The following is a 12,576-nucleotide window of genomic DNA, read 5'->3' on the forward strand; positions in this document are numbered from 1 at the left end:
TGCGCAGTGAACGAAGGTGTGGAAGGAGTGCTTTGAGAGGTGGATAGGGAACAAGGGGAACTAGGAGTTGAACGAAATAAAATTTTGATAGGGGTGGGAACACTGCTTGACCAAACTATCCTAGGACTAGAATCAGCAAAATCTTCTTTTCGCTCTAATTTCCTGAGGTTTCTTGGGATTAAATTTGGATTTTCAAAAACAGTTGGTGGATTTGGGTCTGGATTTGACCTGGTATTATGTGTTTTCTTCTTAGGAGCCAACTTCTAAGAAAAGTGGGTTGCAAAGAACTTTGGAGGTCAGATTCTTTCCCAGTGGAGCTTTCCAACTCGATTTATAAAATTATCTGAAGAAGGTCCCCAGTGGAGTCGCCATTATGTTATCACTCAGGTTGTCCTTAAAGCTCCTTAAAGGATATGACAGAGGTAACCACAAACCAATCTTTGGACTGCAGGTCCTAGCCTACCAGCAGTCAGAGAGGGCTCTCTCTTTATGATTTAGCTTTATTGATGGTGATTTTAGGCTAGTTATTGAGTTCAAGGGGTTTTGTTTGATTTTGGTGGGATGGATGAGGCTTCCAAACAGAGAGGTAAGTATAGTGTGAGAGTTTCAAACCATTGGGCGTGGAGTTAGGGAGTGGGACTGCTGGTGCGTTTTCTTGGTCATAAGAGGAATATGGAGCAAGATAGCTACACATGAAACAATTTTCAAGCTAAATGGAGATGGATTGAGTGCTAAGAAAAGAGAGGCAATTAAGAATCTCCCTTTCAGCTTAACAGAGGGAGGGTGAAAGAGATCTATCCAGGAGCAATAAAGAATCCCTAAATAACCGTCAAACATGAATGAAACAGAGCAAATACGAGCCATGAGGAATTCATATTTATGTCTGAGTCAGAAGAAAACATATATAAGTCACAGAAACTGAGCATAGAGTGCATCCACGCAAATTCTAAGCTAATCTTTCTTTCTATAACTTAGATGGTGATATACATATGATAAAAACATGTATGAATTTAAAAAAGAGATAAGAGCCACTTATTGGATCATGTTGCAGCACAAGAATTCCATATTCATTCTTCAGAACAGTAACAACACATCAGACAGTCCATCCTCCAAGCTTTTCAACAGCTAAGGTTTTGCAAATGGGGTAGCAAGCTAAGTGGGCTTGATTGTGGGGAAAAACTCCACAGTTAAGCGCGCTTGAGCCAGAGGAGTTCTGGGATGGGTGACCTCCTGGGAAGTCTTGGTTACCAGGTGCAAGCCCCGGAAGTGATGATTGATGCTATGTGATTCGTTCTCCACATTTCACTAATTTCAATCCCACTTCTTCACCCCTGTGAGCATCACCCGATGCAATGAGTGCTAAGTGAACTATTCAAAAATCATGAGAAATTAGTCAGTTACGACTACCTCTCATGGAAATGGTCATACGTTTGAATGACTTACTTAACGCAGTTGAATCCCAAAAATGATCTAATATAATGCACTGCGTAAATCCCCCATACTTAAATTCAAAAAGAGTCAAGGGATCTCTACTTGAATGGTTCATGAGGCACAATACTTGCTAAGGTTTTGCAAATGGGGTAGCAAGCTAAGTGGGCTTGATTGTGGGGAAAAACTCCACAGTTAAGCGCGCTTGAGCTAGAGGAGTTCTGGGATGGGTGACCTCCTGGGAAGTCCTGGTTACCGGGTGCAAGCCCCGGAAGTGATGATTGATGCTATGTGATTCGTTCTCCACATTTCACTAATTTCAATCCCACTTCTTCACCCCTGTGAGCATCACCCGATGCAATGAGTGCTAAGTGAACTATTCAAAAATCATGAGAAATTAGTCAGTTACGACTACCTCTCATGGAAATGGTCATACGTTTGAATGACTTACTTAACGCAGTTGAATCCCAAAAATGATCTAATATAATGCACTGCGTAAATCCCCCATACTTAAATTCAAAAAGAGTCAAGGGATCTCTACTTGAATGGTTCATGAGGCACAATACTTGCTAAGGTTTTGCAAATGGGGTAGCAAGCTAAGTGGGCTTGATTGTGGGGAAAAACTCCACAGTTAAGCGCGCTTGAGCCAGAGGAGTTCTGGGATGGGTGACCTCCTGGGAAGTCCTGGTTACCGGGTGCAAGCCCCGGAAGTGATGATTGATGCTATGTGATTCGTTCTCCACATTTCACTAATTTCATTCCCACTTCTTCACCCCTGTGAGCATCACCCGATGCAATGAGTGCTAAGTGAACTATTCAAAAATCATGAGAAATTAGTCAGTTACGACTACCTCTCATGGAAATGGTCATACGTTTGAATGACTTACTTAACGCAGTTGAATCCCAAAAATGATCTAATATAATGCACTGCGTAAATCCCCCATACTTAAAAAGAAAAACTTATCAGACATACAGAGCGAGTCTCTCTTGGGGCAACTCAACCAAGCAACCCTTTAAACAATGCATCAAGGTGGTTTATATAGGGAAAATATCTAAAAATATTCATTATAGTAGATCTTAAACACATTTGAGGAAAACAAGGTTTTTTAACCTAATATTGTCGTGAAATAAATGCAAGAAGATATCTAAGTGTCGCGCTGGGTAGCTGCCTCAAAAATATGATTTGAAATCTGTCCTTATGGCTCTGTGCGGTTCATTCAGCCATAACTGTGCTTTGGGCTTTGATCCCCTACTCTTGAGTGGCTTTGATGTGTATTAACTGTGATATGAGAGCCTTTAAATGGCTGTATCACTTTCTTTGACTTTGTTTGGAGGCTTTTAATGTTCGCCCGCTTCGAACTGATACTCTTTGATTTAATCCGGGCTTCATCTTTCCTCTGATACTCTTTGACACGTGAATCGGGCCATTTTATCTCCCTCGGCGTGTTTGAAACTGTCAAATCACCCCTTTTTTGCCCTTTCAGGGCAAGAATGGCTGCTGTAAATGATTTCCATGGCTTTTGGAATGCTACTGGTGCTGGCCGATTTGAATAGGAATCATAAATGAAGAAATCCTGTTAAAAATATGAATTTTCGGGCCTCTTGGAAGCCGAACAATATGAGGCTTTCCATTTTGGTCATTTTTTCTTAGCGATGCACGATTAGTGCTAAGCGCTAATCGCGCAGCGAAAACTACCTCAGATTTTCATTCTAGGCTCTCTTTGCTGCGATTTGCACCCTTCGTGCCTTCCTTTAGTGATGACGTCGGCATGACGTCAGTATGACGTCAGCAGGGGGTCCCAGTACGGTAGTGACGTGGCAGGATGATGTGGCAGGGTGATGTGGCAGTACGGCGGGGTTTTAACTCGGAGATCGGCAATCGGCAGGGACAGAGGACAATGGTTTTTATATATATGATGCGATGGGGGCGATCGCCGATTTCGGAAAGGCGACATGGCATGCGGCGGTGTGATAATGGAAAATATTGCGAAAATGAATGGATCACGATGCGATATACTTTCGGATGTGATAGCAATATCGCATCGGCGGACGAGAGGGGGCGTATGTATATAGGTAAAAACCTTGCGACTGCCGATCGCGAAATCGCATCGGCGAAGCGATTTCAGGAGAGTATAAAGGGGCGGGCCGATGAATGAATGCTGCGACCTCCGACAACGATATCGCGTTAGAGGAGAGGAAGACTTATCGGAGGAGAGTTAATGCGATCGGAAAGGTCGTTTACAGCCTTGGAAGGGATCTTGATGCATCGGAGTGAGTCCGATGGCATTTGAAGGGGGTTTTTGTGTTTTGGAAGGAGTCCAAAACATCTTAGGAAGATGGTTTTTTGAGCGAAATGAGGGTTCTTACTAAGTTTCAAGTAAACTTAGTAATTCCCAAGCGATACTTATGGTTATATTTCAACCAGAGGAAGGGATAAGTATATAGGGGAATTATTGACATAGTTTTAGTAGGGGGAGGGGAAAAAGATAAGGAGTTACATAATAAAGTTAGCAGTTAATATGAAATGTGATGAGAGAGCGCTAAGTATGCAATCTTAGGCTATTAAGGGGAAAATGACTCGTATAAGAAATATAAGCATCCTTAAGCAAAGCAGATCTTTACTTAGGCAATGATATGGCAAATGATGAAACTTAAGAGATATCAAGTAGATCTTGACATCTTTGGGGAAGTTAGTAAATGATTTGGGGAATAAGAAGAAGGGGGAGTTATTCATGTCTCTCTTGAAGTCTTCCACGGGAAAATTGCTTTGCATTTGTGATCTGAAAAAGGTATAACACTTGAAAGCATGAAACGGATCACACAACTTGATTCTGCAACCACAAAACTACTTACTCAGCCTACTTGCCTAACATTTTCTCTTCTTATGGTTTGGGTGAACTTGAACTAGCATACCCAAATTTTCATTCTTTTCTTCTTGCTATCCTCCTATCTACATCTACCCTTATTTCATTTAGGGGCTCAGATTAAGCAATTGAGCACTCTTGTTTCTCTACCTATCTACAAATCTGCCAAGATTAAGCTGTTTGGACAGATGCTGATTCTCTATATTCTACAACAGGAAATTGAAACCTAGGGAGACCAAGATTAAGTTGTTTGGCCCTCCCTTAGCTGAAAAAACTCATCAAAAATGGAACAACTCATCAAAACTCTCGTGGACACTTCTCTGGCCTCTGTAGCAAATATGGAGCGTTGTAACATGCAGAGTATGACATATTTGGCATGTAAAAATGTCGACCATGAAAGATGAATACATGCTGCAGCAGGAGGCCAACAGAAAGAATGCAAGCAAGGTTTTCACGCTAGTTACACATTCGGGGTGTTCAAGCAAGGTTTAGGTTGAATTAGAGGATGATTAGCTACAAAATTTGGAAAAATGAAGAAACAATCATAATTTTCTTAATTTTTGGCCAAATGAGGTGTAGAAAGAACCAAAATGGGGTTTTTCTATTGTGTTGGATCATTGAAGACACCATTTCTATTATTTTATTTTTTTAAATCATGTAACCACACTTTTGAGCATTTTTAATGAAAGAGACCCTATATTGGAAGCTGGACCAGGAGATGTAGCCCAAGAGAGGGGTGAACTCCTATATCATGCTTTGTGTTATGTGTTTCATATATGCTTATTTGTCTCTGTTTGGCTGTAAATTTTGGTTAACATTTACTTTTTTATGTATTTAGTCAATGGATCCTCTAACCAAAATACATATAAATTTGGCTTACAAATTATTTAAAATATTTAAGTTTACACACTCATAACAACCAGAGCTGGGGAACTCAAATTCTCTACAGACACTAAATATTTTGGGATAATTGATTAGTTAACTAAATTATCACTAAGTTATACTGTTGTCCCATTGCACAACTAACCTTCCACTAGTTCTATCAACAGTTAGAACTAGTTTAACTTAAAACAATTTGAAATAACTGACCTTGATTGCTACAAATTAGAAATCACACATCTTTAACTAGACTTCAAACACTCTAACTTGAATTTAATAAGTGATACAAGCCATGTCACACAAGTTAACTACATCCAAGTTGTTTGTTGATGTGGAAATTTGAATTTTCTCAACTTGACCATGTAAAAGTTAAATTGAGACTTTCTTGTTGCACTTCTCAACATTAAAGTTTAACTTTGTTTTTTTTTTCTTATAAATGGTTTCTTGTCTTTTGTTTTGGATGGCTCATGAAAAATGGAATATTTGAGATCCTAAAGATATGGAGGAAAATAAAATCCAAAGGATGAAGATAAACTCTCCTAATCTAATAGAAGACATAATCTAGAGGGGGAGGGATTGTGATTAGGATTAGCATTAACATTTGGACTCGTAGTATAGGGAACCAATATGTAATTGGTAGAATAACAACGAGGATCGCCCTTTAATGTACGGGGTGCACCAATAGGGAGAAAGGGAATGTCGCATATGTAATGAATATGGAGACTATTTGTGAGCAAGTGTTATTCTAATTTTATTCGTTTAATATAAGCTTATAAATTTTTATTCCATAGTTGTTTTAATATTGTCTTCTTCAAGATAGACTGGTTTTGGGAATGAAAACGGGAGCGATGAACACCGAGAAGCGAACACGGTTCTAGGGTTTGGCAGTCCCCTGCAGACGGCAGGCCTGTCGAACCAGGCGTCCGTGACTGTGTAAGGCGGCGCAGGGTGCAGAAAGCCGCATCTATCCGGGCAGGATCAAATGATTCCCCCCCAGGGGGAGGGCCAGGAGCCTCCCCCGTCTCCGGGTAATAGCGCACGGCCAACAGAAGACTGGGAGATTGAACAAGGCGCCAGCGGCAGCACAAGGGACAAATTCAACCAAAAAGGTAAGAATCTTGAAACCGAGAATAGAAATAAGGCAAGCTCATCAACTTGCAAACCTGTTGCTACCAATAGACCACAGGTGTACTTCCCAAGTGAAAGAATCAATGCCCGAATACAGTACATGAGAGATCATGCACTGATTGGCAAGTTTATAGGAATCTGGCCTACAGAAAGAGCTCTGAGAACTTGGATTAGCACCAAATGGCGTCCAAAAGGAGACATATCTCTGCACCTAGGAGCCAAAGGCTTCTTTACTGCAGTTTTTAACTGCTTGGAAGATCGAACTCGAATCTTGGAGGGAGGTCCTTATTTTTTTAACTCGGCAGGCCTATTCCTCAAAGGCTGGGTGGAAAGATTTAATCCAGATACAGAAGATTTGAGCTGCGCGCCAGTGTGGATAAGGCTTTACTCGTTGCCATGGGAATATTGGGAGGAAAAGTCCCTACAAGAGATAGGAAATGCTATTGGTAAATTTGTACGGGTAGCAGAAGAAACCAAGCTCTGCAAACACACCTCCTATGCTCGGATCTGCGTTTACATGGACCTCAAACAGCCACTGCCAGACACGGTAAGCTTCTTTCATGAAGACTCTGAATGGGTTCAAGTCATAGATTATGAACAAGTCCCATTTAGGTGTAGGAAGTGTCATGATATAGGACACCTCTATAGGGACTGCCCTCTGAACAAGATACCCTCCTCTCCAGACAGATCTGACAATAACACACCTGATGGATTCACCAAGGTAGTCAACAGAAGAAGAGGAAATAAAAAAGCCCCCAGCAACCCCAAGGCCCATCCCAGCAGCAAAGCAGCGCCCAAAATGAGTAACAGATATGAAGTACTACACACAAATGATGAGCAGGGTTCGGACGAGGAACAGGAGAAAGACGAAGCTAACCATCCAAAGCAACAAGGAAAAACATCCACCCAAGGAGGACAGAAAACGACAAGCCAAGAGAACATGATAATGCAGAGCAAAAATATGTCAAAGCAACCTGAAAAAATGGATATGGAGTTTCCACAGCCATCCGAAACACCCACAGTTGAAACCGAGGATCTTCATCAATCGCCCCAAATAATGGAGGAAGACCAGGAACCCCTGGACATAGGGGAGTTGGACATCTTGGGCCTGGAACAAGCTTGTCGCACCAAGAACTTCGAAAAAATACCTGAAAGGGAAGTCGACAACCTAGTAGAAGTATTAACCAGAGCACAGAAGAAATACTCGCTAGGGGTTCAGATTGGAAGCCCTTGGGACGGCAAGTTCATCTCCAAGGACAGCAAGAAAAGGGGAAGGAAATCAACCCTAGAAAGAACAATCAAAATAGGAGAAATACTGGTGGAGTCAGGGCGATATGCCAAACTGACTAAATACTTCAATGTAAACCCCCACCCTTCTCAATGAAGTTAATTTCTTGGAATATTAGAGGGCTTAATGGCCCTAGGAAAGGCAGAATCCTAAAAAATATGTTGAAGCAAGAAAAACCCAGTATTCTCTTTTTGCAGGAGACGAAGTGTAGTTCCACAGTTTTGGAAAGAATAGCCGCGAAGGCCTGGCCGGGGGGGCTAGTCACAGCGGTAGATGCACAAGGCGCCTCGGGAGGCTTAGCCATACTCTGGGATGCCCGCATCATCCAACTCAACAACATTCAAGCTAATAAGAACTTCATCCAGGCCACATTCCACCTCACAGGCACAAATGCTAACGGACTGCTGACCAATGTTTATTTCCCACAGGATACAGTTCAAAAAAGCCAACTCTTGAACTCTTTGTCAGAGCTCAATAGTGACAGACCATTCCCTCTTTGGATATCTGGAGGTGATTACAACATGATAGCCAGTATGGAAGAAAAGAAAGGAGGCAGAAGCAACACCAATAATGAGGACAGCCTTTTAAAAGAGTTCATCAACAGCAACTGGTTAATGGATATCCCAACCAGCAACGGCATCTTTACCTGGACAAATAAGCGTGTAGGAGTGCAACAAATAGCCTCACGCCTTGACCGCTTTCTGATATCAGATAATGCTACTCATGTCGGAGGGGAATTCACAGCTTCTATTCTCCCTTTCTCCGGCTCGGACCATTGGCCCATTGAGCTCCAATGGAATAGACCAGGTAAAAATCTCAGACGCCCTTTTCGTTTTGAGGAATTTTGGCTCTCCCACCCAGAATTTGATAAGCTCATCAGATCAACTTGGACAAACTTCAATCCGTCCGAAGGAGCAAAAATGGCTCGATTCCAACAAAAACTCAAATTTCTCAAAAGGACCATCAAACAATGGAACCACAAAGTTTTTGGCAACATCTTTGACGACCAAGCTCGGCTCAATGCTGAAATGAAGAAGGTACAACAATCCATCATTGATGGAGGGCGAACAGAGGATCTCTCCACGAAGGAACAAGTCATCGAATCCAAAATATTAGAAAGAGCCAAGCAGGAGGAGATTCTATGGCGGCAGAAATCAAGAATTCGATGGCTGAAAAGCGGGGAGAAGAATACAAAATTTTTCCATAAATCCACTGTTCAGCGAAGGATGATAAACCAAATCACTCATGTTAATAATGAGCAGGGAGAGAAGATTGAAACACATGAGGGCATTGAAAAGGAATTCATAAACTATTTCAAAAATGCCCACCAGGAGCCCGACTTAAACAGATTGCCCGCTATCAATCAAATTACCCAGAATATACCCAAGGTCATAACGGAGGAGCACAACAGTTTACTGATCAAACCCATCAATCTGCAGGAAGTGGAAGAGGTTGTGCAGCACATGAAGGAAGGAAAAGCGCCAGGGCCGGACGGATTTACAGCAAATTTCTTTCACAAATTCTGGGACCTGATAAAAAACGAAGTTTGGCAGGTAGTGGAGGAGTCCAGAGAGCTCAGATGGATGTACCCGGGTTTAAATGCCACTTTCATTGCCCTAGTGCCTAAAGGAGAAGATGCCAACACCCCGGACAAATACAGACCTATTGCCCTATGCAACATGATATATAAGATAGTTTCTAAAGTCATTGCTACCAGGCTCAAAAAGATCCTTCCTCTCATCATCTCGCCTGAACAATCGGGATATGTTGAAGGGCGCCAAATAACGGATGGAATTATTCTCACGCATGAACTAATTCACTCCCTAAAGCTGACCAAAAAGCCAGGTATGTTACTCAAACTAGATCTTTCTAAAGCTTTTGACAGCCTCAGCTGGGTCTACATCCAAAAAATTCTAATAGCTTTTGGCTTTGCTCACTCATGGGTTAGATGGATTATCAGTCTCATATCCTCAGCTTTTTTCTCAGTGTTAATCAATGGCTCCCCTTCGGCCACATTTAGACCCTCCAGAGGCATAAGGCAGGGAGATCCCTTATCTCCCTTTCTTTTTGTCATCATGGCTGAAGGTTTGGGTAGAAGTATCACGGCGGCCAAGCTAGATGGGCGGTTAAAAGGGCTCTCTTTTCACAATTCCCCGACCCATACCCACCAGCAATTTGTCGATGACAACATGCTATTTGCTCACCCTTCGGTCCAGGAAGCTCGTCTTGTTAAGTCCATACTATCCACTTTCTCTGACGCTTCTGGTGCACTCATAAACCGTGTCAAATCTCAGATCTTCTTCTTCAATACCCCTGTTCCTACTCAAAGAGCCATTGAGCGTATTCTGGGCTTCACCTCAGCCTCTCTGCCTTCCAAATACTTAGGTGCCCCTCTTATGAGTTCCGCTCTCAAACATTCCTCCTGGAAGCTGCTGTTAGAAAAGTTAGAGGCCCGCCTATTCCTATGGACTCATAGAGCGCTGAATATGGCCAGCAGAATAGTTCTCATCAAAGCTGTTCTTAACTCCATGCCGCTTTATCTCTTCTCCATTCTTGCTGCACCCAAATGGGTTCTCAAAGAAATCAAGAACCTTCAACGTAATTTTCTGTGGGGAGGCTCAGGACAAAATCGAAAATGGGCGCTACTCAAATGGGAGAAAGTGTGTTTGCCCAAACATGCAGGAGGCATAGGCCTCAGAGATCCTGAGCATAGTAACAAAGCGATGGGAGCCAAGATTTGGTGGCGGTGGTTGGCCTATCCTAGCACTCCATGGGCATCCCTCTGGACAGCCAAGTATGCTAGCAACTACCCAATGGAAGAACGACTGCGCATGACTGAGACAAGTGCTGGATCAGCAATCTGGAACGCAGCCATACAACACAGATCTCTCATTCAAGAACACTGCTTCTGGGAGATAAAGAACGGAGGCACAGCACGGTTCTGGGAAGATTCCTGGCAGCAGCTGCCAAAAATCAAAGATGTTCTCCAAGAATTCCCACCTGATGATGGGGAGACAGACCAGCAGGCAAAAGTCAAGCACTTCTGGACCGACGACGCTGAACAGGATCACCGTAAATGGAAAGATGTCTACCAGCTCATACCGCACAGCTCAAGACCTGCTCAGCAAAAACTAGAAGCAGAATTTCAAAAGAGGCAAATAAACATTTCAGAAGAACCGGACATCTTAAGATGGGGCTATGGAGAAAAAGGAATTTTCACCACCAAGGAGGCTTACAATATCATCATACAAGGGCAGATAAATAAAAGCAGCTTATGGGAAAAAGTATGGCACAAAGCCAATTGGCCAAAAGTTTCCACTTTTCTTTGGCTCCTCTGTCACAACAGAATCTTAACATGGGACAACCTTAGAAAAAGAAGTTTCGCAGGACCATCCATATGTCACATGTGTAGACAGGAGGAAGAAACAGCAATACATCTCATGCAGAACTGTTCAGTTGGAAAGAAACTGTGGGAAAAGATTGCTTTCCGTTGTCAAATTGAAAGAAGAGAACAGAACGACCTCAAAGGAACCATTAACAAAGGAGGCCAAACCCCTTTTCAAAGCACTCTTCTCACAGCATTGTGGCAACTCATTCCAGGTCTACTGATGTGGAATCTTTGGAAAGAGCGCAATCGGAGAATTTTCAAAGATAAATCAATGCCGCCAGACAAATTGTGGAATACTTTTCATCAAAACATAATGGAGACTCTTTCACTCAAAGACTGGCATCCTGAAGACTTTCCTACTCTGCCAAAAGAAAAAGCGGTCTGGGACAATTGGCAAATGCGGATAAACTGTAACTCAAACATCAGCCGAAACCCCTTTCGCCTCAATCAGGAAGCAAGATCCTGGACTCCACCTCCGGTCGACATGATCCAACTAAATTTCGACGGAGCCTCCAAAGGAAACCCAGGACAAGCAGGTTATGGAGGAGTATTCAGGGATCATGATGGCAATCCTCTAGAAATCTTCATGGGTTCGATAGGCTGGGACACTAATAACTCAGCGGAATTGGAAGGTCTATGGAGAGGACTCAAAATAGCACATAGGAAAAATCTATTTCCCCTCATCATAGAAGGAGACTCGCAGATCTTAATCAGAATGGCCATAAAGCTTCAAAATGGCTCTCCAATTCATAAAGTTAGTAGCAGTTGGAGGATGGCTCACAGGTTGGAGCTGATCAATCACTGGCTCTCTCAGAACCAAGCTATTACATTTAAGCACACCAGAAGAGAAGGGAATAAGCTGGCTGATCTACTAGCCAACCTTGGAGTGGAGGCAAAAGACAACCACTTTGAAGGAGCACTAGACAGCCTACCTTCCAGAGATCAAAGGGATCAGCTGAGAGAGATGATCTCTCAGGACAAATCTCGAATAGAGGATCTGCACCCGGATGCGGGTGTCATTACGTGCAATTAAGCCAGGCGCTCGCTTCAACACTTGTGACGAGGCCGAGAGGACAGATAGGTACGCACAAGCGATGGATGAAGGTTATAAATCAATGCTCCTGGCAGGTGATGGCAAGTTAGTTCAGAACAGGAGGGACGGCGCATTCAAGCCAAGCGAGGCAGCTCTGGACTCGATGCGCTCAAGGATGATGGATCCTCGCCCTCTGCCTGCGGTGATTACTGCGAATTCGCTATATAATGGGAATGCCCAGACATTTCATGAACAGAGCAAGCCATTCGATGCTGGAAATTGGCAAGGGGATACTCTGGCGTGCCGAATCAGGGTGGTCGAACAGCGCTTCAAAGCCCTTGCGTTAGGAGACATGCCGCGTAGCAGAGGGGTGCCTCGACGAGGCGGAAGATCAGGAATTCGGATTGCTAATGAAGTTGAAGAGCCGAATCCAATTGCTCCTATGGCTGCTCTGCCTCCCTCGTCCTCCAGTTCTGAGCAGGAGTTTCTGGTTTTGCAGGATACATACCAGACATTCCGCCTCAGAATTCCCAGCAGACTCATTCGGTCAGATGTGATTGTCAATTTC

The 12,576-nt window shown here is 43.1% G+C and overlaps 1 protein-coding gene across 1 annotated transcript; it reads left to right on the forward strand.

Moving 5' to 3' along the window:
• Nucleotides 1-6,153: 6,153 nt before the first annotated feature.
• LOC149184039 (uncharacterized) lies at nucleotides 6,154-12,008 on the forward strand. Its single transcript, XM_089415203.1, has 2 exons — nucleotides 6,154-7,659; nucleotides 7,785-12,008. Exons 1-2 carry the CDS (start codon nucleotides 6,154-6,156, stop codon nucleotides 12,006-12,008), a joined length of 5,730 nt encoding a protein of 1,909 aa, XP_089271329.1.
• The last annotated feature ends 568 nt before the right edge of the window (nucleotides 12,009-12,576 follow it).

This window comes from Pinus tabuliformis, chromosome 3_2, assembly GCF_031772625.1.
Source record: "Pinus tabuliformis cultivar Carrire ecotype Pingquan chromosome 3_2, CPIR1, whole genome shotgun sequence".
Taxonomy (NCBI): Eukaryota; Viridiplantae; Streptophyta; class Pinopsida; order Pinales; family Pinaceae; genus Pinus; species Pinus tabuliformis.